This window comes from Gavia stellata, chromosome 3, assembly GCF_030936135.1.
Source record: "Gavia stellata isolate bGavSte3 chromosome 3, bGavSte3.hap2, whole genome shotgun sequence".
NCBI classification, from domain to species: domain Eukaryota; kingdom Metazoa; phylum Chordata; class Aves; order Gaviiformes; family Gaviidae; genus Gavia; species Gavia stellata.
The window spans coordinates 97,936,801-97,960,935 of NC_082596.1; the positions used below are offsets into that span (position 1 = coordinate 97,936,801).

General features: G+C 39.9%; 1 protein-coding gene across 1 annotated transcript in view; it reads right to left on the reverse strand.

Annotated features, from left to right (window-relative positions):
- Positions 1-1,185: 1,185 nt before the first annotated feature.
- The window catches only part of NUP153 (nucleoporin 153), a 46,447-nt gene continuing 23,497 nt past the window's right edge, over positions 1,186-24,135 (reverse strand). Inside the window, exons 10-24 of the mRNA XM_059835972.1 lie at positions 20,649-20,795; positions 19,872-19,924; positions 17,260-17,392; positions 15,532-15,669; positions 14,624-14,716; positions 14,295-14,382; positions 13,891-14,007; positions 11,667-12,281; positions 9,555-9,749; positions 8,216-9,058; positions 7,904-7,906; positions 6,106-6,474; positions 4,780-5,052; positions 3,289-3,448; positions 1,186-2,812 (exon numbers count right to left, since the gene is read on the reverse strand). Coding sequence (XP_059691955.1) covers positions 2,728-2,812; positions 3,289-3,448; positions 4,780-5,052; positions 6,106-6,474; positions 7,904-7,906; positions 8,216-9,058; positions 9,555-9,749; positions 11,667-12,281; positions 13,891-14,007; positions 14,295-14,382; positions 14,624-14,716; positions 15,532-15,669; positions 17,260-17,392; positions 19,872-19,924; positions 20,649-20,795 — 3,312 coding nt within the window. The 3' untranslated portion in view covers positions 1,186-2,727. The remainder of the gene's footprint in view (positions 2,813-3,288; positions 3,449-4,779; positions 5,053-6,105; positions 6,475-7,903; positions 7,907-8,215; positions 9,059-9,554; positions 9,750-11,666; positions 12,282-13,890; positions 14,008-14,294; positions 14,383-14,623; positions 14,717-15,531; positions 15,670-17,259; positions 17,393-19,871; positions 19,925-20,648; positions 20,796-24,135) is intronic.

Below are 24,135 nucleotides of genomic sequence, written 5' to 3' on the forward strand. Positions count from 1 at the left end.
CCCAGTTTTTGTGTGTCCTTCCCTTACGTGTAACTGTGCCATTGTGTGGCTGAAGTTCTTACCCTACCTCCAGTTTTGGAGGGCAACAATAGACATGTCTGAGAGTTTGGTTCTCTCTCGTCTTCAGGTGACATTACTTCATCAGTAATGTGTTAATATTCTGCAGTATTTTAGTCTGACAAGTGGTGTTTTTCTGTTTATTAACATAATGTTCTGTGTATGTGTTCTAATCTTCCATTTACCATCATCTTTGGGGAGGTCTGAATAAAGCACCCTTCTGAGGTTGTCAGACCCCTTGAAGATGTTCAGCTGAAACAGAACTTCAGTGCTATCACTGAACTGTTCTTGCAAAGAACTGCACTGTCAACTTAAGCACTGAAGTTAAAGCTTGGGCACAGCCATCAGCCGTCAGAACTAACTGAAGTCCCTTCCTCGGTGAGCACTGCCTGTTTACAATTTCAGCAGGAATACACTAAGAACTTTTATTCTATTCACTGTAGCAGCAGCCTAGAAACTAGCATTCAGGATGAGGAGAGGAAGGGAAAAGCAACACCCTTGGCTAAAACTTTATTGCTACTAGTTCAGGTGTAAGGGAAAGTATCTCTTATTTGTTAGGAAAAATACCACGCCTTCCCCAGCAGGTGGAAAAAAAAAAAGACAAGTCAAGAACACAGAGCCTGTTCATGGAAATACGTATACGTTACGCTGTTGTAAACACTAGCTTTTAGTTTGTCTCTTATGCAAGTTGCATTGAAGATGCAACTTTTTCTGTTTGTGGGATGAGTAGTTGGCTGGTGATAGAGCTAAGGAGAAGTGAAATTTGTGGCATTTTTTTTCAGATTTAAAGACCTGAAAAAACCTAATTGCATATAATCCCTCCACAGCTACAGTGGCAGGCTGTGACTGTCTGAATAGCAGCTTATGGGGGTGGTTTTAAAGTTTAGTTGCTGAGTATTTTCTATTTATAGAAATAGTGATTGGAGCGCTACCCATGAAAACAAAAGTTAGCCTTTGTCCTCCTGTCAAGTCTAGATCGTGGTTAGAAAAGTATCTATCTATCTCATTTCGCAATACTGGCACCTGTAGCTGTACAAGTGCTGAGCTGCAGTGGGGGTGAATGGCAGAAGTGCTGGCAAAAAAACCCTGGCAATGCTGCTAAAGACATGTAAAGCTTATGCAACTTATACAGGTCTTCTCAGCTCTAGCTGTAGTAAGTAGTTAGGTCTAACTGTAAGCTGAAGGCTGTGACTGAGGGAGAGTTCAGCTGTGGTCCCCAAACAGAGAAGTATTTCCTCTCATTTTACTGCAATAACATCTCTTCTCTAAGAAGCTCCTCTAACTGCTACAGAAGTGGAAAAAAGGTCAAATTACTCATTTACAGTTGGCTATACTTTTTTTCTCTTCAATTAGAATGGTGGTGAACATTTAATATTAGCTTTTTTCTAATAGCTCTATAAAAATTAACTGCAACCATCAGAGCTGGACAGCTGACATGCTGATGTACAGCTCCAAGCTTCAGTCTACAATAAAACTCTCCTCCTAATGGTGAACTGCTAACTAATTTAAGATCCTCTAAAAATCAGTGTTGCTGTCAGAAAGCAGAGGTTAGAGAGAGCATGTGACATCACTCAGGTTGAGCACATCATCTTGTATGGTTAGAGCTTGAGATGCCTTCACAGACAGTTAAAGCTGCCAGACAATATTTCATAGTTTTTATTGATGGCATTTATCCCATGGTTTAACATGTTAATTATACTGTAATAAACATGGCTTTAATATTAAACTTTTCCTTATTATCCAAAGTCACCACAGTCCATTTCAGTAAATATAAAAATATATACTTAATACTTTGTACAATACTGGTTTTTGGTCCAAACAAAAATGGATCAGAAAAGCCAATAAACTTACTTTAAGAATTCCCAATTTTAAAGATTTTCTAAATGGATTTAGGCAACTTTGAATAATGGGATTTACATAAAATCTGAGACAATACTAAACAAAAATGGCTGTAACACACAAAATTAAAATTTCAATTTCACAGATTTGTTATGCCAAAAAAGTACATAGAGAAACAAAATTGTATTTACACATGTTTCATAATAAAATAACAAAGGCGAGACAGGTGATAAAGGGCTGTAAGAATGAAAATATAGAAATAGCATATAATTATTAAATGAAGAACTACAGATCTAACAAGTCCTTAGCACGGATCGTCCTTTAATCAGTCTTCCTCTATCAGAAAATTTTAGTGCACGATACACCCAAACTCACTCACTTCACACATACACCAGCACAAACTCAGCATAGAAATCATTCGTTATCAACATTCTCTACTCTATACAGAATCCCTCGCTGATATAATTACAATTCCGAGGCGTCAGTCAACGCAGATGAGCGCCCATAGTGGTGCAGATGAAGAGGTATTGTACAAGCCATTCACTGTGCAGGCTCTACTCACGGCTATAGCCAGACCATGCCGAGTCACTGAAAGGAGGAGCTTGCTGGAGTCTAAAATAGTTTTGCTTGAGAACAGCCCTGTTGCCAACTCTACTCGTTACCAAAAAAAAAAAAATCTAACCAGGGAGAGGGGAGGGAAGGAAAGGGCAGCAGAGTTTTTTTTTCCTTTAGGCAGATCTGACTTCAGCTAACCTGGCATGAGGTACGATCCCAAAAACTGAACAACACACGGTGGTAGCTGCTTCAAAAGTTGCTTTACTGATGAGGCGTTTATTTTCTACGCCTAACTGCAGTCTTTATCTTCCGACCAGAGACCGAAGATCCGGAGGCAGAGAAAACATTTTTCCCGTTAGTCCTATCAAAAGAAATCAGGAGTTCAGAGTTTAGAACAGCATACCTGAAAATTCACCAGCAGCACTGAGTAGATATTCCAGAAAACACTGTTTCATAGTCTGGTCTCACTAGTTATCGGCTGGCAGCAACTGGCATATGATGAACAGGAGGAAGAGAGCTCCAGAAACCAAAAGCAATTCAGTCTCTCTTACTCGGAATGTAAGCAGCAGCACAATGGCCAGATATGGATCTTTCTTACCTTTCAGGAACAAGACAATTTCACTTCTGTTGAGGTGTGGTATTTCTGACAACTAGGCTCCTTGAGAGATACCTCTGCTTAGTTAGTTAGCCAGTCAGGTGAATACAAGGAAGGATGCCCAATTTAGTTTCAGACTCTAAGCTTCACCTGAACACCTCATAATTTAACAGCAGCAGAGGCTGAACGCTGCCTGCTGATACTACCCGAAACTCAAGCGAAATTCTGATACGGTCTCTTACCCAACGGTAAATGCTGGAGGCTGGCTGAACGAAAAGCCTGAAGAGCCAGAAGGCTGTGCCGGTGCTGCCGGTGCAGGAGGATTTGCACCGAAAGTAAATACCCCGGGGTTATTTGAGAAGGTGAAATTAGAAGTATTACTTCCAAACTGGAATACAGAACCTGGGAAGATGGGGTGGAAGCAGAAGGGAGTAAGGAAGTTGAAATCTGAGGTCATCCTTTCCAGTAAAATCCCCATGTTCCTCCCACATTCTTTAATGAATTTTTTTTACAGGTCCCTCAAGATGACAAAGTTGGGGGAGGGGGGTGCACCAGAAGTGCCAGATTACTACAGGAACGGTCCACAGAAGAATTCATTCACTTTAATAGAGAATCATAAGGGGATTCTTAAAGTAACACTGCTGGCACACTGATCATGAATTGTTTGCTAACTTCTGTACCACCATCAAGCTTATACCTGTGCATACTGAAGTTTATTAATAAAGTCTTAAATCATAGCATTGAATCATGTAGATTTATATTTAAGTAAATTTTTTTGTGTTCATGCAGTTGATCTGGGGACTCACTTTCATTTAATGTGCTAACACGGTACCTCATCTTAAAAAAAAAAAAAAAAATCCCTACCATCAAAGTAACTGATAAGCAACACAGACAATCCAGGGAGATTTTTCTCTTTGAACTGCTACCTGATTAATGAAAGACTGACTGAGTAACGTGGTGTGCCAACTAATCTACTGATTAGTACAAAAATGTTGGTTACTTTTAATGGAGGCTAAACTTCTGGAGGTAAAACTGCTGAGAGGAAAAGAGGACACTTTTCCCTTTAAGTATTTGACGTGATGATACCCAATACATACTTTCTGGCAGTGTGTTTTTCTTTTTTAATAATTACTAGTGTGGAACAGGTCTTTCTTAAATTATAAGGATCGTTCTCTGCCCCCTTCCCACAGTATTTTATACTTCATTAGTAAAAAGAACTTTGAATAAAGTCTTAACCCATAAATGCTTAAAAATAATTCTGACCGTATTCTTAACACAACAAAGCCCCCAATCCAAATAAATAGCCAAAGCCTGTTAATGAACTCGGATAACTAAGAACTACACTAACAAATCCCAAAATAGTAATTTTGCAGCACTTCTGCCATTCTGGTTTGTACAATCTACCAGTAAATACTCCATGGTTTTCAACACTTTCTTTTAATCACCAGACTTCTCAAAAAAATAAACCCCAGTATTAGTGGTAGGGTTGCAACTTCCATGTCTGTGAATCTCTTGTGGAGAAGGCTTACTGTGAAGCTGGCATGCCTGTGGCACATCCTCCACAGTCAGGACTGAGACACAAATCACTTAACTCTCTACCTGTTATTTTTACGGAAGGTAATTCTTACACTTCAATATGTATGCAAGGCAGAAGTCTAAGGTGCACTTCATGAAAAATAAAATAAAATACATAATCCTGGAGACCTAAAGGGAAGATGATGGTCGGCACTCACCAGTACTGGGGGTACCAGAGCCAAAGCCTGGCTGTTGGGTCGCTTGCTGTCCGAACACGGAGGTCTGAGTACTGCTCGTCACTGCGCCGAAGGCAGGAGGAGCGGGCTGAGTGCCAGCTGAAAACAATGTTGTCGACAGCAATCCAAAGCTCGGGGTGCCTGGCTGGCTGGACCCCTGGCTCTGACCAAATGCTGGTGGCTGACTGGTGCCAAATGCTGGGCCAGCAGCAGGCGCTGGAGGCCCAGAGCCAAACAGAAACGAAGAGGATGACCCTCGGGGAGCAGAAGAGAGATGTCAGTATACACTGGGGTTTCCCCTGCCCCGCCCCCATGAATGAATCTAGAAAAAAGGTTCTAAAACCCTGTTTCCCAAGTCTGAATATTCATCTTAACTGCAAATTAATTGTGTGAGTATATAAAACAAATACTGTGTCAGCTACAGCAGGAATTGCACCTTTTCTTGTAAGTAACATGAGAAACACCAAGTTTACGAGCGTCAGACAAAATTAAATCTCAAACACATTGGTTGTCTAGGCTCAAATTACTGTGTTAACATTTGTGTTCTGGAAACAGATTCCCACAAATAGTACGTTTTAATTTGTATTTACTAAAAGCTGTTTATATCACACACAGAGAATATGAACTCAAATTGCATTTTTCAAACATGCATAACATAGCTCCCGATTTATTAGGATCAGGAGAACATGAATCTTTCTTGTCAGCAGCTGCACCCCTCCCTGCCCAAGTGTTTACCATTATAAACTTCTGGAGGCCAAACCAAGCTTGCAGTGCTCTCTCTGTACTGAAAAACACGGTTTAGCAGAGTAATTCTCTACGTAACATCAACAGACAACCAGGTCATTTGTTTAGCTGCTTGGGTTCTGCATGGCCAGCAGAAATAACGAAAGGAAAATACGTGACCGAACAGTGACTCTGAACATACACAGCAGATCCGCTACGCAAAAAGGGACATTTTAAACAGAACTATTAATGCCATTTAAGCAGCCTTCATGCAACAGAAAATAGCCTCTATTGCACCATAACTTGGAATGGCTGACTGTTTTTCCTTCCAAGAAGATGAACAGATACAGAGTCAAGGGTTGTCCTTTGCATAAGACGCCACTGCCAGTTCATTCCTAAACTGTATTTCCCAGACTATCTGTGAAAAACTGAGCCCCAATTTATATTGTTGAACGCAAATAATATTTTTCTCTACTTCCATGCATTTGGCCTACACATTCTCTGAAGTAAAATATTCATGGAACAGTATTTCCTTGGTCCACTACGTAATGGCAAAAATGAGAAGAGCATCTATTTGAAATGTACCTGTTGAACTCGATGTGGTTGTGGCTCCAAAGGTGAAGCCTGAATTTGCTGCATTGGTACTGCTGGTTCCCGAACCAAAGAGAAATGAACCAAGAGCTGTGCCGGTGCTGGAAGATGTGGTGGCTGTTTTGGTTTCTTGAGAGAAGCCAAATGACTGAGATGCTGCAGATTCCGCAGAATTGCCAAAAACAGAGCTGCTCACAGTGTTGCTGGCTTGTCCGAACACAAAAGGAGCGGGAACTGGCTGAGGATTTGAGGAGGAGATGGCACTGCCAAACACACTGCTGCTGTTGGCTGAAGTGGTGGGTACCACTGTGCTGGAGGAACTTGAGCTCAAGAAGCTGAAGGATGGCTTTGCTGCTCCTTGATCTGAAAGGAAGAACAGTACATAAACCACCACAGAAATGCCAAACGAAGTACAGCAAGTAGACTCCTGTTTCAATCACCGTACAAAGAGCAGTCCTGAACGACACCTCAACTGCTATCCCAGCTACTGTTGCTTACATAAGATCTGGATTTAACATGCCGATTGCTGCCACCCACAATTAAAGGAATGGAAGAATTGTGAAGAACAAGGACACCAAGCAGTCTAGGCTTCGTTGGTCACAAACACTAAGCAGCAGCTGTCATTTCCTGAACCAGTATTAACCACTACTTCTGAACTCTTCAAACAAAAATATTATTTCAGATGTTCTTAGAAGAACAACGTCAATCAGCTGTAACAGTTTTATGGCTTTGCTCAATGGAGTACTAAAAAACAGTGATACCAGTTTTATGGCTTTGCTCAGTGGAGTACTGAAAAACAGTGACACCGTTGCATTTGTAGCTTGTTCGAAAATATAGCCCTGTGCCTACAGCTTTAAGTCAAGCAAAGCTTACCATCCTCCAGCCTAACTCTTCCAAGCTGAAGTTCACTGTACTTAAGCACCTGCAAGACCTGCTTTTAGGAGTAACAGAGAACAACCCTCCATTAAGACCACTGTTATAAAGTACTGAGTGCAGTTTTACACACTTAGAATAGAGCTGCCTTTTAAAGTCAGTCATCCTTCAGCTTTCCCTTAGCTGCTGGTGTAATTCTCATTATTAATTTGTGATCTTGTTTTCAATTTCCCACTGTCTTTTTTCCCAGCAGTTATGGCCCCTTTTCACCTATGCCATTTTTAAGGGTCTATACAATTCTTCAGAACGCTTGTTAAAATTTCCTTTTTGCACAAGGTGCTTCATCAAATTTCCATGACTAAACCAAACTCCAGAACTTTACCTGGCAGGTAAAAAAAAAAAAACCACCAAACCAAACCCGACCTCAACCTCCACCCTCCCCCCCCAACCATCTCCCCTCCCCCAAAGCCCACAATCCTCCAAAAACCTGTCTGTTCAGTAGCAGTTCAACCTAAGAATAGTGTGATTAAAACCAGTATAACCCTATGTATTGCTTTTATTCGGGGTTACTTACTGATGTCCTTTTCCGTACCACTTCAGAAGTTAGAAACCAATTCTGTTCTCTAAAACACAGTTGCTAAGTCGTACAAATGGAATTTAACAAGCAGAATTTTTCCACACAGTAATCACCACTAAAGAGCTTTAATCCTCCACTGTAGATTTTCAACAAATTAAAGAAATTTAAAAAACTGTGTAATACCTATGAAGTGAATTTTATACCTTTGTAGCAATAGAGAAACAGCAGTACACCCTGCAGCATGGCTGCAATATATGGAAGATATTCCCTTTCATCCCCTTTCACTACGAAAAACGCTAGTATGAGGCCTCCGTACTTGCACCACACTACAGATTTTATCACCAGCTGTGTTGCTACCACTGAGACAATGCAACTTCTGTGTTCATACAAGAAGCGGTACAGGTTCCTTAAGGTGTGGAGATTTTTTTGTCTAAATCTGTTGTTAAAACTCATTGAAATCTGAAAAGGACTTGGTACATATTGTCTGCGCACCAACAACCAGAACTAAAGACAGGCTGCAGGTAGTAATTAAGCCTTTTCTAAAGCTCTAACGCATGAATGTATCAAATCCCACAGATTTTGTCCAGTACGGCTTCAGAGCTCTTATTTGGTGGACACGAGCAAACAAGTGAAGACAAAAAATGTTCCATTTACCTGAAGTACTGGTTTGTGCCCCAAATGCAAAAGGCGGCTTTGCCTGCTCAGTTTCCTTCTCCGATGGTTTAACAAAACTAAAATTGAATATAGGTTTTGCTGTGCTCTCCTCTTTGGTATGCTCAGCCGTCCCAGCTGAGAAGATAGGTTGTGCCTTTAACTCTTCATTGTCAGCTTTCTTTCCAAACGCTAATGGAGCAGCAGAAGTGACAGAATCCTGTTTCTCTTCTGTCCTTCCCAAAACAAACTGTGAGGCAGGTGCAGACTCCACACTGCCGAAAGAGAAGCCTCCTTTTGTTGAAAGGGTTTCATCCTTTTTCTCATCTGACTTCTTAAATGCAAGAGCAGGTGATGCTACCTCCTTTTCTGCCACAGTTCCAAAAGTGAAGCCACTGACTCCGGTTTTGTTCTCATTGGTAGCTATGGAAGAAGTAGAACTTGTGCCAAAAGCAAAGCCTCCCAAAACTGGTTCCTCTTTCTTCTCCTGCTGTCCCAGGCTCGCTGTCCCAAACTGAAATGTTGAAGGAGCCTGACTGCTTGTAGATGGAAGTCCAAAGGTGAAAGTGTTACTTTTACCTTCTTTTTTACTGTCTTCTGATTTAGAGTCTGAGGAAGAAACTCCAAATTTGAAGTCCCCCGAACTAGTAGGAAACTTAAATCCCCCAGTCACAGTGTTGGAGAACGCAGATTCAGATGCAGTGCCAAACTTGAAGCTCCTTTGTTCTCCAAATTTAAAATTTCCTGTGCTACCTAATGTCTGAGAAGATTCAGAGGAGGATGACTGGACACCAAATGTAAATGATGGCACTGCAGCATTTGTGGACACAGTAGCAGTACCAAATCCTGCAGAAATAAGTAATAATGTTAAGGTGTGCAGTATGTGATGTAATACACGTAAGCTTTAGCTACATGAGTCAAAACTGTTTAAAAAGACAAAAAACAAACCACAAAACAAGTAAGTAAACTCTATACCTCCTCTCTACATACACCTTTTCGCAATGGTATTCCTTCTATCCGCCACCTGGCTTTGAAAAGCATACTGCTGCCTTCTTTGAAATGATCATGCTTTTAGTCTAAACTCCAAATGGACAACACATAAGGCTTGCAAAGAATAACTATGTCTCTAAAAAGCATAATCTTTTTCTGGGGAAAGGGTGTGGAAACATAGGCACGTTACCTTACTTAAGCAATATTCCTAGAGGAAAAATGAACAATTTTGCCATACCTCAAAGGAAAAATAATTGTACTTTATAAAAACAAACAAACAAACAAAAAAAAAACCACCAAAGAGAAAGTAAATTGCAGAATGCACACCCTTGTTTTCCTCATTAAGTATTACCTTTGAACTCCACTTTGGTGCCTGGCTTTGCACTTTCACAGGATACACATTTTGTGGCTTCTGCTTTGTTTTGGACCAAGCAGACCTCACAATCCCAGCTTCCTTCGGGCTTCTTGAATTTGTCTAAATCCAGAAATCCTCCAGAAGAAGCAGAAAATGCAGAAGCACTGCTACTGGTCACAGGCACTGAACTCCCTGAGAAATAAGCAAGATAGTTAATAATCCTACTTAAATGATAAAGCGAACATGAACTTTTTAAGAAACTGTTAAATGCTTACTAAATTACAAAGCAGACAAGCCTAGAAGTAAAAAACCATCAAAATACAAGTTAATTTCAGTCAAACTCAATCCGAGAATGTAAACAATAGAAACACCTAGATTCTTCTTTATAATCTTTGTATGATTTTAAGCACAAATTGAACCAATGATGTTTGAACAGCAACTGCAGTCCATACAATACAGCAACATAGCCTATTTTCAGATGCAAATTAAAGGTACTGTACTCAACTAAAACTAAAAACTAGAAAAAAAATTTCTGGTGACACAACTAACCGGTAGTCAAAGTTAGCACCACTCAAGTTAATGATCACTGTCAAGTGATGCGAGGCTGAGAATTTACCAGAATGATTCATCACCAAATCCCAAAGACAGACATGTTCAAAACTACATCATGACCAAAACAAAAAAAGAGAGGAACTCAAAGCTTCCAAACCCACAACTCTGTTCGCCACACAAGCTACACTGTCTCCAACAGCAGCAGAAACCTCCATAAAGAGGCCTGAAAGACAACGCTTGCCTTCTGATTTTTGTCCCCTGTAAAGTAAAAGGTGTCACTGGATGCTGCACCCCAACAGCAAACTTCAGCTCCGTTAAGTGTGAGAACTGAAGTGGACATCCAGAAGGCACAGAAGCATTACGTAACTGTCATGTTCACCTACAGTTTTAAACCACTGAGGGTGGCATTTGAGACAGAGGCAGAAGATAATGTCTCAAATATAAAATCGTAAAGACAGGAACGGGGTCTTCTCTTCCACAGAACATCCAGAGAATTTTTATCCTCCCATTTTACTTGCCTCACTCTTCACCTTGACAGATATAATATAATTCTCGGTACCATGATGGCCATGGCAAACCCCTCACATTTCCAAAATTCCTCCTTGCAATGGCTAGAGTCTCAGACAGAAAGAAAGTGCCAGCTGATCACTCTGAGGCTGAAAGTCCATGAGAATAAGTTCCCTCTGAAATGCATTATCTTATCTGAAGAAATTTCACTCTTACTTTACAGGATGATTACAAAAGCCCAATCTAGTCCATCTTGGATTTCCAACCTCCCAGGATATATCTGTGAAGGTGGTTTTTGACATAATAGTATATTAAATGAAAATTAACACTAAAATAATTATTTGTGCCTTAAAAACCAATGCACTCACCAAACTAACAATCAATTACAACCACATATAATGCGAAACAGCCCAGCGTTGGACTGAAAAAGGCACCCACCTCCCCAAGGTCTGGAAGATCCTTGATCTTCCAGAACAAGGTCAACCGTGTTCTGGAAGGCTACCACTGGCCTTCATAAGCATAGCTGAACATACGTTTTTGTTTTAGCTTAAGATGACTAGTTGAAGACTACACTGTCTTGACATCTGGCTTCATACCTCTGCTGAATTACACACAAATGCTGAGTGGAGACATTTTTGGCCATGTTCTGTAAATACCGCTTCTACGTGTATTTCAAAACAGAAAAAAACATCAATTTTTAACTCTTTCTGTGGAGTTCACATTTTCCCCAATGAAAATGAGTAAACTGGTTTTAAGTTAATTAAGGCATCCAGTTTAGTCATCTTTCCTCACCAGCTGCAAAGCAGGGTATATTTGCTTCAATTCAGCTCTGTACTAATACATTTCACAATCAGTTCAATTCATGTGACAGGCTGGAATCTGGGCTGAGACCTCAAAAGTGCCTGTAACCATTCCTGCAGACAGGCACTAATCCATCCTGTCTGGCATACAGCCATGCTGCTGAAAAGATTGTTTTATATGCAACGCATTTTATTTTGTAAAGAAAGCACAGAGGCTGAGATTGAAACAACAGAAAAGAGAAGAACACACCTGGTTTCTCGGACTGACAAGCTACACATTTGCTGTCTTCTGCCTTATTTGATACGAGGCACACCTCACAGTCCCAAGAGCCTTTTGGCTTCTTAAATTTGTCTCCAAACCCCAGAGTGACTGTTGTGTCAGTGCTGCTGGAGGAGGATGTCACTGTCACCGAGTTGTCTGTGACCACTGGCAATGTCAGAGCAGGTGTTACTCCTGTTCCAGGCTTTGGTGTCTCACATGCTATACATTTTGTAGCTTCAGGTTTGTTCTGGACCAGACAGGTATCACAATCCCATGTGTTGGGTGCTGTTTTAAATTTGTCTTCAAAGCCCAATGTCCCTGCTGTAGGGACTGCTGCCTTAGAGGCGACACATTGACTTGAGCTTATCGTCTGTTTCGTACTCTCAACTGTTGACACTTTAGCAGCTTGACATGTTACACATTTGCCATCTGTGGTTTTGTTTTGCAGACATGGGTCATATGTGTCAGATTGCCAAAATGAGGATGCTTGTTTAGAGGTGTCTTTACCTGCAGAAAAACTACTTATTGCAGGCCTTGTATAGACCACTGTGCTTGTAACAGGCTGTGCGGACGTAGAGGAGTGTGTTTTCACAGACATAAAGCCTAGAAAAAAAATAAACAGGAAGAGATCTTACTGATAAAGCAGTACCCTCACTACATATAAGTTACTTATAATAGGAGATGGTGTAAATTTAAACCAAGTGCCAATTGTTACAACTATACATTCCGACTAACTGCAAGAGGAAGTCCCGGGAAATCTTCTCGAAAGGGATGAAATTTCATATGCTGCACTGGGACACAACAAAACATTTATTTAAAGCTTGATTTAACTCTTCATTTCCAAGAAAGTTTTAAATACAAATCTTCACTGGTAGATACAAGTGTGAACAAACGGTACTGAAATCTGACCGTCTGTCATGGACTAGAAATAATCCAATTTCATTTTAAGACACTGTGCCCAATCAAATAAAATTTCTAAAGCTATTTTTGCCACAGTGGGTAACTCACATTTACTTTAGTAGCTGTACAGCAGTTGGTACTTGGAGCAGCAATCCACATGGTATTCCCCCACAGATACCGAGTATTAATTAAGTAATAAAAATGAAGACAACAGAACAATTGTTATCTATAATCTCTGTGCAAAATCCACTGGACACAGGCCAACTCCTTATTTAAAGGTGCCAATTTTAAGAGAAGACAAGAACCACCAATATGGAAATACTAAAGAAAATGCTACAGCTATGCATCTTAAATAGCAGCACAAATTAGTTGTAAAGCTAAAATGAAGAGGGTTTTTTTATTATTATGTTGTTTGGGGCTTTTTTTTTTTTAATATCAGAAGTGGAGTCTTTGAACAGTGTGGATTTAGAACCTGCTTCTCTTAAACTGATAAAGAAAATTCATGTCACTTCACTCATAGGTCTGTCCTTAAACAAAACACAGTGTATTTTCTCTCACTTAGCTCTTGCCAATATAAAAAGGAGCTGCCTGCTTAAGAAGTATATAGATTTGTCACTTCATAAAAAAAGTCCTGATGCAACTGAAGGCTTATGGGAAAATATCAAATTCAATAAAGTCCTTCTTCTTAAAACAAAAAACATCATCTACACACACACACACTCTTTATTGAACAGTTGAAAAGAACTGCAATTATTTAAAAATAAAAACTAGTAAAGGGTTTTTAAAGTGAAACAGCCCACTTCTACTTAAAATTTATTTTTGAGTCTATAGTAACCGTTATCATTTAAGGCCAAAAGATTTGCCGCTTTTGAAACATCTTTAGGAATGAAACTGTCTTTACTATTCTTAACTTCCAGAGATGGTGAAGGTGGGACAGGAGTGTTTGTAAAGCATTTTACAAACATTTCCTTCCCAATTCCACAGATTTTATTTATTTAAAATGAAACACTGATTATTTGACTAATTCTCTTTATACTTCATTTACAATTACATCCTAACACATAAAGGAGAAGCAATGCATCTGGTTTGAAGTTACAGTTTTCCATTCAGCAATAAAAGCCACGTAGAATAGAAGGGGAGATCAGATGCAGTGTTTAACATAATGCTCTCCTATGTTTGTATTTATAGCTAATATTGCCTTAACTGTGACAAAGTGGGTTTTTTGTAGTTGTGGTAGGTTTTTTAAAAATCAATGCATTTATATGCTAGTGTATTTTTTGCAGTATCTTTTTAAAGGAGTTCATTATCTCACCAGGGCTTCTTAGAACATCTAACACACTTCCTTCCTTTAAGGTCTTCGCAGGTTTGGAGGCGCCATTGTATTCTTCTTTTTCCTTCTTATTGCTGGTGCTGTTTACAGTGGCGGTACCTTTAAAAACAAAACAAAAAACACCTTTCACAAAGAAATCCACTTAAAATACTTTCACATTTGCTAGAAAAAAGAATTTCCAAGTTTCATGCTTCTTACACAAGAATCGTCAAAATTCTACCTTGTTTACAACAGTTCATAATTACAGTTTGGTTAAAAGCAGATCTGTCACTGAAAACACACTTTGCCTGGAATTGCTAATATGCTCAGAAAGGATAGATTTACTATTTAATATACAAAAAAAGAAAATCAGCACTTCAGATCTGAAATGCTAAAATTTCTGTTACCTCGAGAAAGTAAGGACGTCATTGGTGTATCACTGGATCCAGAAAGCTCTGCTGATTTTACAACAGGAACACTAAATGTAAACCCAATCTGCTATGAAAAAGAGAGATTTTTCAGATTCTGAAACTAAAGAAACTTTAATCAAGTTTCACACACAAATAATAATCTGAAAAGCAGTCTTCAAACTTTTGGTATACATGCTGGATGACAATTTATAAGCCAGAAGCCTATATACTTGTTTTCCCCATTATCAGGGCCAATTCTGCTTTATTGTTCTGCAATATTCTACTAAAGCCTTCAGAAAAGATTGAGCTTTATTTATTTTACTTACAGACAACGGAGGTAGCACTTCTGCCTCAGTAGATTTCACAATTGGAGATGAAAATCTGAACACAGGACTGCCAACATTACTTGCTGGTTGTACCTGTATTTTCAAAAGAATTAAGGTTTGTATCTAAAAGAAAAACACCCTGGTGAAACAACAGCAGCTACCTGAATTCACCATCTAACAGATGTTCTGCAGTGAAGCTGGGAAATCTGATGTTTGGTATTTATTTCTAATCCACAGATAAGAGTTACAATAAAAGAAAACGAAGCTTGCAAGTGAGCATATAGTACAGTATCATCAAAACCAAACCCCATAAACCAAGAGAAAAACCTGACATGCTTCTTAGATCTAATTATATTAAATATATGGAAAAGGAGACCAGGCAGCTCAAGAACCTTAAACTAACTCAGCTGAATTGTAGTCAGAGCTTCAGCAAATACCTCAAAATGTTAAAGCAGATATCTGCTTCAAAACATACTGTCGTGGTTCAACCAGCACACATACAAAAATATTTCAAGCACTCTGGAACAGATGAATGTTTATTTTACTGCAATAATATTCCAATTATTGCACCCAAGGCCCATATTCTACAGTAGGCTTATAGGACCATTAATGCTACCTCTAATTTAATAACTTAACTTGGCATAAAATCCCAACAAAATCTCCATAGCATTTAAAGCAGTTATACAATTATGTTAACTATAAGTTTACTAAGCATAAGATGGACAGAAGCTGAATCAGAAACTTTATGCCTTCTCCCACCTCTAAATCTGAATACAACCCTGATTTATTCAACAGGATATAAACTGATATTGGTTAGTTTCATGAGCACCATGGAAGAAGCTAACATGCAACAAAACAGATGTATACTCATCCTAAAAAAGTATTCATGATATACAACAAAGATTTACCTTGTTCATCACCGCTGTTGAAACAGTGCTTGGTGACGATGAGACAGTACTACTGGCAAGAAAACTAAAGTTGAACGAAGGCAGCGATGCAGTATTGATGGGTAGGGGTACTTTCGGTAGTACTGCTTCCTCCACTTCCTAGATGTAAATTTGAATTGTTGTAAATTTTAATTTTTCTCTTTCTTTAAAGAAGTTGTAAATTTTAGTTTTTTCTCTTTTACAAGACATACTACTTTCCTCCACTGTCCCACTGTTCATTTCTTAACAAAGTTAAATATAACAGAGAGATCTGTAGATGAAGACAAAGCAAGTTTTCAAAAGGAATCCTAACCTCCCCACCTCAGTCTGCCACACCTTTTTAATTTATGGCAGGCCTGTTTCCATGCGATACTATATTCATCACCTGTCCAGTAAGAACACTGAAAGTTAGCTCAAAATTGTTACCTGTGCTGAACAGAGAGGGGCACAGATCAGATTTATTTTTGTTTTCTGTACTTCAGTTATTAAAGACCTAGAGAAACATCATCCTTTCTAATTATCCTCTCATCTCTTCAATTAAGAGTACACTTTGAAGACAAATGAGAAAGTGTTCCTCTTGCAAAATTAGGTAGGACAGCTGCCAAAGTTTCTGAAGTCACTATGGCAGTATATTTGGAAAAAGATAATGTTTAAAGAAGTATGTGGGTTCCTTAGCGTACCAAAAACCCCAAACCAAAGCACTAAACACCAAAAAAGAGCCTGACTAGCAGCACAGAAGATCATACTCCGATAAATCTAGTCTGTATCATGTATCAGGATGCAAATTTAAAACTCAGGAACCAGTGTACCTTAAAAAGTTCTGGTCTTATCCTTGCCTTTTAAACTATTTGATTACCAAGATTAGATTAGTTAGGGTTTAAATGGGAAGAGCCAATCTAATCACAATTTGGACACTAGTACCAAGATCTACCCAGAAGTAACTAAGCAGAGATATAAGTTGCTACTACAGAAATTTAATGTATCCTACAGCTTACATCCTTCACAGTTTTGATTTGAGGAGTCTATTGGACCTCAATATTCAGACCATTTGTATTATAGAAACATTCTCCGTATTTACTATTTCTTCATTTTGCATCAGCCAGAAGACTGATTTCAATTTTTTTATATTTAAGATCCAGTAGTAGGCAGCTTACATAACATCCAATCAGAAAAACAGTCTTCAGGATAGTCATGACCACAGTTTTATTAAATGGATTTTTCCCATTAAAAAAGACAAAAACCCTCTCACAGTGAGTTTGATTAAGTGCCAAAAATTGTGAACGATCATTAGCGGACATGCAGAACACCCTCTTCTGCTTCAGACTCTTGGCCTGTATCTTTCTACATGACTTAAATATGAAATAACAAATTAAATAAGCTTTGTTTACTTACTTCACACTTGTTTCAAACATCATTCCTTTATAAAAACTCTACAAACCTCCACCAAAATTTGTTCATTCAACTGCTAGTGAGAAACTTCACACTATGAAGCATCTCCAAGATAATATGACTAAAGATTTCAAAAATATAAAACCAAAGCTGAGGCACTTTAACAGACAAATAAATTGGAGCTTGCCCTGAAACCCACAGCAAAAAAACCACAAAACTGAAGTGACATTATTATAAATTAATATGAGGCAATAAAACTGGCATACTTTGCTAGTTACTTCAGTAATTTCAGTGAGAGCAATTAACCTAAGAGTCCCTTACCTGTTGTTCTTGTCCAGGTTTTGATACATAGTGTACTCCTCTTTCCCTTCTCATCTTGCCGCCACCACCCACTCCTCCTCCTGAAGACAGACCGTTGGATTCAGGAGTACCAAATCTGGGGTAGGTCAAATCGCTGGCACAGAGTAACAACACATAGGTTGAGGAAGGGGGGAAAAAAGAGGAAAAGGGAAAAATGAAAAAAATCAACTTACCAACTACTTGTTTCAAACTATTATAGTCACTATTAGTCCTAGAACTGACACTTTCTAATTGGAATCAGAAAAAAATGTTCCACAAGTTGCTAAATGCTGGTAAATATCTAATGTTCTAAACAGCAAAGCTGCATTAACAAGAGTAGCAATGAGAAGGACACACATAAGAAACAGTCACAACATCCATAAAGGAATGATGACTAAGCCAGAAGACCTAAAATAGAAGAACTGATTTAGACTTCTATTTTCTAATGCTTCCTTTTAATAGTCCACACAGTGGAAATTTTGACTGCCAGTTCTCTGATTCTGTGATGAGCACGTATCTTCGCAGGGATGCAGAAGAACAACTAAAAATATATATGAAAAGAGAGAGAGTGCGCGCTCGCGCACGTGTGTGCGCGTGCGCACATGAAATGCTGCCAGCAGCTCTTATGGACTAGAGAAGCTTAAACTTGTGTGGCAAGACAATATGGCAAAAGCTTCAGAAACAGCTCTGGCTGTCCTGGGGCCATCAGCAGAAGCAGCAGAGGTGTTGGGGTGTGCCAACATTCCAGAAGTCTTTTCAGACATGAATACAGATCCCTTTTGTAAGGCATACAAAGGCATTTCTCTGTTCATTACAAACGCCTAGATCCAAACCAGAAGGATTTCCTAATCCAAGTGGGAAGGGAAAAGAAAAACAAAACACACGCACACCCCCTCAAAACAAACAAATAAACAAAAAAAACCCCACACTGCACCCCAAACCAGAAATGAACTACGGAACAATAAAAAGCAGTATGGCATCAAAATGAAGCATGCCTGAAAAAAATTACCATATCAAATCTTAGCCTGCAGCCAAGCAGTCAGTCATTACAAAAGTACATTTGCTCACACTGGAAGACACCAGGTCAAGTTTCCAGAAGACTGAGGAAGAGAATTAGTCTAAAACTTGTCAGATACTTGCAAAACAGTCTGCTTAGCACTGTAACCACTGAGAGGAAGCCAGATCCTTAAGGCCATATGCTCAAACTTTTCTCTAATCCAAACTGACAATCAACTCGAATTCTGAAAAAAAACCTTATGTCAAAATAGAGCTTTATTCAGACAATTATAGCCTGTCTATAATAGCCCATATTCCTCTTTTCTGTTAACACCTGTCAGCTTCTAAGGGGCAAAGACAGTCTTCTGACTTCAAGCAAGTAAGTCCAATCTACAATTCTGATTCTGACCCAGGTTTAAAAATGAAATAGGCTTTGGTAGGCTAAACAGAGATGTACCAAAGTACTGCAGGTTAGCTGCTCAAAGGGACTCTGGCCAGATGCCCATTGTCAGTGTTGTGTTCCTGCTCCAAAACATGACACGCAACAGCGACTGGCTTTATACAAGAATTTTTTAAAAAGGACCATCTACTCTACAGACAGAAGTAGAACATAGCAATAAAACTTGGGAACCAAATAAAAAGCAGTATCAGTTTTCTGGATCTCCCTTCTACTTGGAGAAGAAGAAAGAAGTTCTACCAAAGAAAATTCAGAACAGTTTGAAAACCCACAATTAAAACCTCACATCTGTTTGCACCTATGCCAAAACCTCAGAGCCCATCTTTTACACCCCTTGCTGTGAAGTCAAACTATTAGATGCCAAAAAAAGGGTTAGGTTGGGGTTTTTTTGCAAGCCAAAGAATGCCCAAGACAACATAAAAATTGCTTGGAAGATGAACACAGAGACAACAAATTATGATTCCCTGCTACGGTTCTTTGAAAGGGATGAACCCTCCAAAAAAAGGCATCCTTTGAATGCAAAGTGTCTTAATTCAAGCATTAGCCAAAAGGCTAGTTGCCCAGAAGGGAGAACCATCAATCTATCTGGGGATGAAGTCATTCTACGTAAACCAAGCAAGCAGTGTAATGCAAAGACAACCTCCTCAAGAAGAAATACAATTATTATCTCTCCTGGAATTCTGTGATTTAGAAACAAGTTGGCATTTGGCCTCAGATGATTCTAAAGGGCTTCTGTTTTTCATGCAAACTCACAAAGCAGACAAGTGAATTTGCCACAAAAGGAGCATTAAAAGATGTCGGGTTTTGCTTTTTTTTAAAAAGCTAAAAATTAAATATACTCCTGAACTGTAAGCCACTTCACCTTATAAAGAATCTTTCAGAAAAAATAATTCCTTTAGGACAAAGCTTTCAGACTCCAAGCAATTAAGTAATTAGCTGAAACTAACAGCTGCCCCCCTAATGAACATCAAGATGCACAAATGGTTAAACTATCTCATAATACAATTTTTTCACTGTATTTTCCATTCCCTTTACTGAGAACTGTTACTGCCCTTCCCAAAGATGACAGGCATGCAGACTGTAGTGACAAAGGAGAGCGCTTTCTTCTTTCAAGTGTTTTAAATTAATAGCTTTGTCATACCTTTCAGATGGTTTTACTTGCTGTTCTGCAGGAAAACTCTTCTCTCTCATGCCCTGCAAATTAAGTTTGATTTATTTCAAGATTTATCTGAATGTATTTATAAACTATACACAAAGCAAAGAACCACACGTTTTGTGTTGGGTTTTTCTATTTATGCCACTAAATATACCTCATCTACTTAAGCTTGTTCCCTAACCACTATGACTATCCACTTTGATCTCCGGCCTAAAAAGCCCATAGATTTAACACCCAATCATTTTTACATTCAGATTGATACTGGAACCATGGGTGGCTTTTTTCTGAAAGAGATGCCAATCTTGTTTTAAGGAAAGTTTACCAGGGACTCCATCTACATCGAAGTGATTAGAATGGGTGATTGTCAGAAATATCACTCAGAGCCCGTAGCTCACCTGAAACAGTTTATACACGACATCAGCATGTTCCATCAGCGACAGCTTTGTGTACAGGGGTGTATGAAAAGGAAAATGTTTCTTTCACTCATTCTTTCACTCTCATTCTTTCACTGAGAATAGCCAGACCCAATAGCATATCATCATGTTCTGGAAATAACCACCAGCCACTTACTGTTCCAAAAATACAATTAAATCCATAAAACCTCAAAGTATCTCTTTCACAATGGTTCCCACTGTCTTAACGCTTACCTCAAACATAGTATTGGTACTCTTTGCCAAGAAAGAGCACCTTAGTAGAATAACTGGTTAGAGACATTCCAAGCTTGTAAAAAGCAGGCAGATAAGGACCAGAAAATTTACTTACTTTGTGCTTTGTATCTACCCTCTGGTGAATTTTGCTGGAATTAGTAGCTGGAGTCAGAGATGGTTTAAAATACTGGGTCCGACTCACTGAGAGAGAGATTGCCTTTGGTGTCACGAGTTTCTGGACAGGTGGATGCTGCGATTCCATCTTTGAAAGGGAAGCAGTAATCAATTTATCTTTGTACCCGCTCAAATTACCACAGCATTTACTGATGAAAAAACTTACAGAACTATAAACCTCCCATCAGTCTCAGCACCCAGTGAAAATTATTTGGAAGTGTTGAAAGCATTTAGCTTTGCAGAGAGAAATCACCAGAAAACCAGTTATGAAATCCAAAAATCTATAGAAGTAGCCAAAGTCTGACTGAATCCAATTTCAAAATTTGGCAGTTAACTTCATAGACAAAATAATTCATGTTGCTATAATCAAAATAACTCATGTTACTATAATATGCTCCCATCTTTTCCTCTCTTCTGCCCACACTGCGATTTATTTTACTGGCTTAATCCACTAATTTAACATTCAGAGTGTTAAGCAGCTAATTATACAGGCTTCTGGGTTTCATTTTTCCTACATTTTCCGCCTTTCAAGTTACACTTTCAAAAAAAAAAAATTGTAAAATAATTTTAAAATCGTCTCAATCATTAAAATATTTTCCAATGTTTTAGATTTGCATTAGAAATGCTTAAAAGTACTGGTTTGATTTTCCTTGTCAAAGCATTTTCACAAGCATGAGATAATTTTTGACAGAAAGCACTGCACTTTCTGCAAAACTGACCTAACTGAATTGTGAAACAAGAAAGACCCCAAAAGGCTACAGGATTTACCAAAGGCTCCATCTGCAGTCTTAAGGATCAGAAGAATCAGACTTGGGATGCATGCTATTATTTAAATTAGCATCAACAGAAAACTGTGTTTACAATGCAGCTTTAATTTCACAGTATCTCCCAACTCTTGGTAATAAAATTCATGCTGTGCTATCTATAAAATGAGTAACAGCACTTCTTTCTATAAATTATTATACTCATTTTGAAACCTCGAGTAAAATGTGTTTTATTTAAGTTCACAAACCTGTTGTGAGTGAAGGATGGTCCATTGCTGTTTTTTAATTTAAATAGAATGGAATCGGAATAGAACAGCTGAGTTGGAAGGGACCTACAACAATCACCTAGTCCTGACCACTTCAGGGCTGACCAAGACTTAAAAGCATGGTGTTGAGGGCATCGTCCAAATGCCTCTTTAACACTGACAGGCTTGGGGCATCGACCACCTCTCTAGGAAGCCTGTTCCAGGGTTTCACCACCCTCTTGATAAAGACATGCTTCCTCATGCCAAGTCTGAACCTCCCCTGACTGATGCACCTTTAAGCCACGTGGCCTGTCACTGGATCCCAGAGAGAAGAGCCCAGCACCTCCCTCTCTGCTTCCCCTCCTCAGGAAGCTCTAGAGAGCAGTGAGGTCGCCCCTCAGCCTCCTTCTCTCCAAACTAGACAAACCCAGTGTCCTCAGCTGCTCCTCAGAGGACATTCCTTCCAGCCCTGTCATCAGCTTTGTTGCCCTCCTCTGGACGCATTCAAGGACCTTCACATCCTTTCTAAATGGTGGGGCCCAGAACTGCACACAGTACTCAAGGTGAGCCTGCACCAATGCTAAATACAGTAGGATAATCACCTCTTTTGACTGGCTGGTTATGCTGTGTTTGATGCATCCCAGTCCGCAATTTGCCCTCTTGGCTGCCAGGGAACGCTGCTGACTCGTATTGAGCCTGCTGTCAACCAACACCCCACACCCCTTTCTGCAGGGCTGCTCTCCAGCCACTCCTCTCCCAAGTTATACCTGTGCCCAGCATTACTCCACCCCAGGTGCAGAAATATAGAATGGTTTGGGTTGGAAGGCACCTTTAAAGGTCATCTAGTCCAAGCACCCCGCCATGAGCAGGGACATCTTCAACTAGATCAGGCTGCTCACAGCCTCATCCAACCTGACCTTGAATGTTTCCAGGGATGGGGCATCTACCACCCCACCTCACCTGTGCCAGTGTTTCACCACCCTCATAGTAAAAAAATATATTCCTTATATCTAGCCTAAATCTACCCTCTTTTTAAAACCACTTCCCCTTGTCCTATCACTACAGGACCTGCTAAAATGTCTGTCCCTGTCTTTCTCATAAGCCCCCTTTAAGTATTAAAAGGCCCCAATAAGGTCTCTCTAGAGCCTTCTCTTCCCCAGGTTGAACAACTCCAACTCTCTCAGCCTGTCCTCATAGGAGAGGTGTTCCATCCCTCTGATCATTTTTGTGGCCCTCCTCCGGACGGGCTCCAACAGGTCCATGTCTTTCCTGTGCTGAGGACCCCAGAGCTGGACGCAGTACTGCAGGTGGGGTCTCACCAGAGCAGAGCAGAGGGGCAGAATCCCGTCCCTCGACCTGCTGGCCATGCTTCTTTGGATGCAGCCCAGGATATGGTTGGCCTTCTGGGCTGCGAGCGCACATTGCTGGCTCATACCCAGCTTTTCAGCCACCAGTACCCCCAAGTCCTTCTCCACAGGGCTGCTCTCAATCCCTTCATCCCCCAGCCTGTATTGATACTGGGGGTTACCCCAACCCAGCTGCAGGAGCTTGCACTTGGCCTTGTTGAACCTCATGAGGTTCACATGGGCCCACTTCTCAAGCTTGTCCAGGTCCCTCTGGATGGCATCCCGTCCCTCAGGCATGTCAACAGCTCCACTCAGCTTGGTGTCGTCTGCAAACTTGCTGAGGGTGCACTTGATCCCACTGTCTATGTCACTGATGAAGATCCAGCATTTGTTCTTGTTCTATTTCATGTCATTGATGATTAACCAATGCTCCAATCTATCTAGATCCCTCTGCAAGGCCTCTTGTCCCTCAAGCGTCAACAGCACCTCACAGTTTCATATCATCAGCAAACCTGTTAATAGTTCATTCAAATCCTGCCTCCAGATCATTTATAAAAATACTGAACAGAACTGGCCCTAGAATTGAACCCCAAGGAACACCACTGGCGACCGGTCGCCAGCCAGATGTAGTCCCCATTCACTGCAATACTTTGCACCCAGCGCACCGTGTGCCTGCTCATCCCACAGCTGGACAACTTGTCCAGCAGGATGCTATGAGGGACAGTATCAAAAGCCTTACTAAAATCCAGAAAACTACATTCGTTGCCTTCCCTTCACCCACTAGGAAGGTGACCTTATCGTAGAAGGATATCAAATTAGTTAGACAGGAATGTACAATGAAAAAAAAATAAAAGTCACCCAGTTAGATGTTTAGTAGACTAAGAGCTATTCTGTCTGGTGCAGATCCTTGAAATAAGAAAAATATCACAAAAAATACCTGCAAAAGTTTTGCCTGAGTGCTCAAGTGTTCTGTCAACCATATGGTTGCTTTAGTAGGAAGACACATAACGCTCTCCTCCCCTTCTCATCCAGGGCTACCCTTCCCCTGCCAAACTTTAGGAATTCTAGTATTA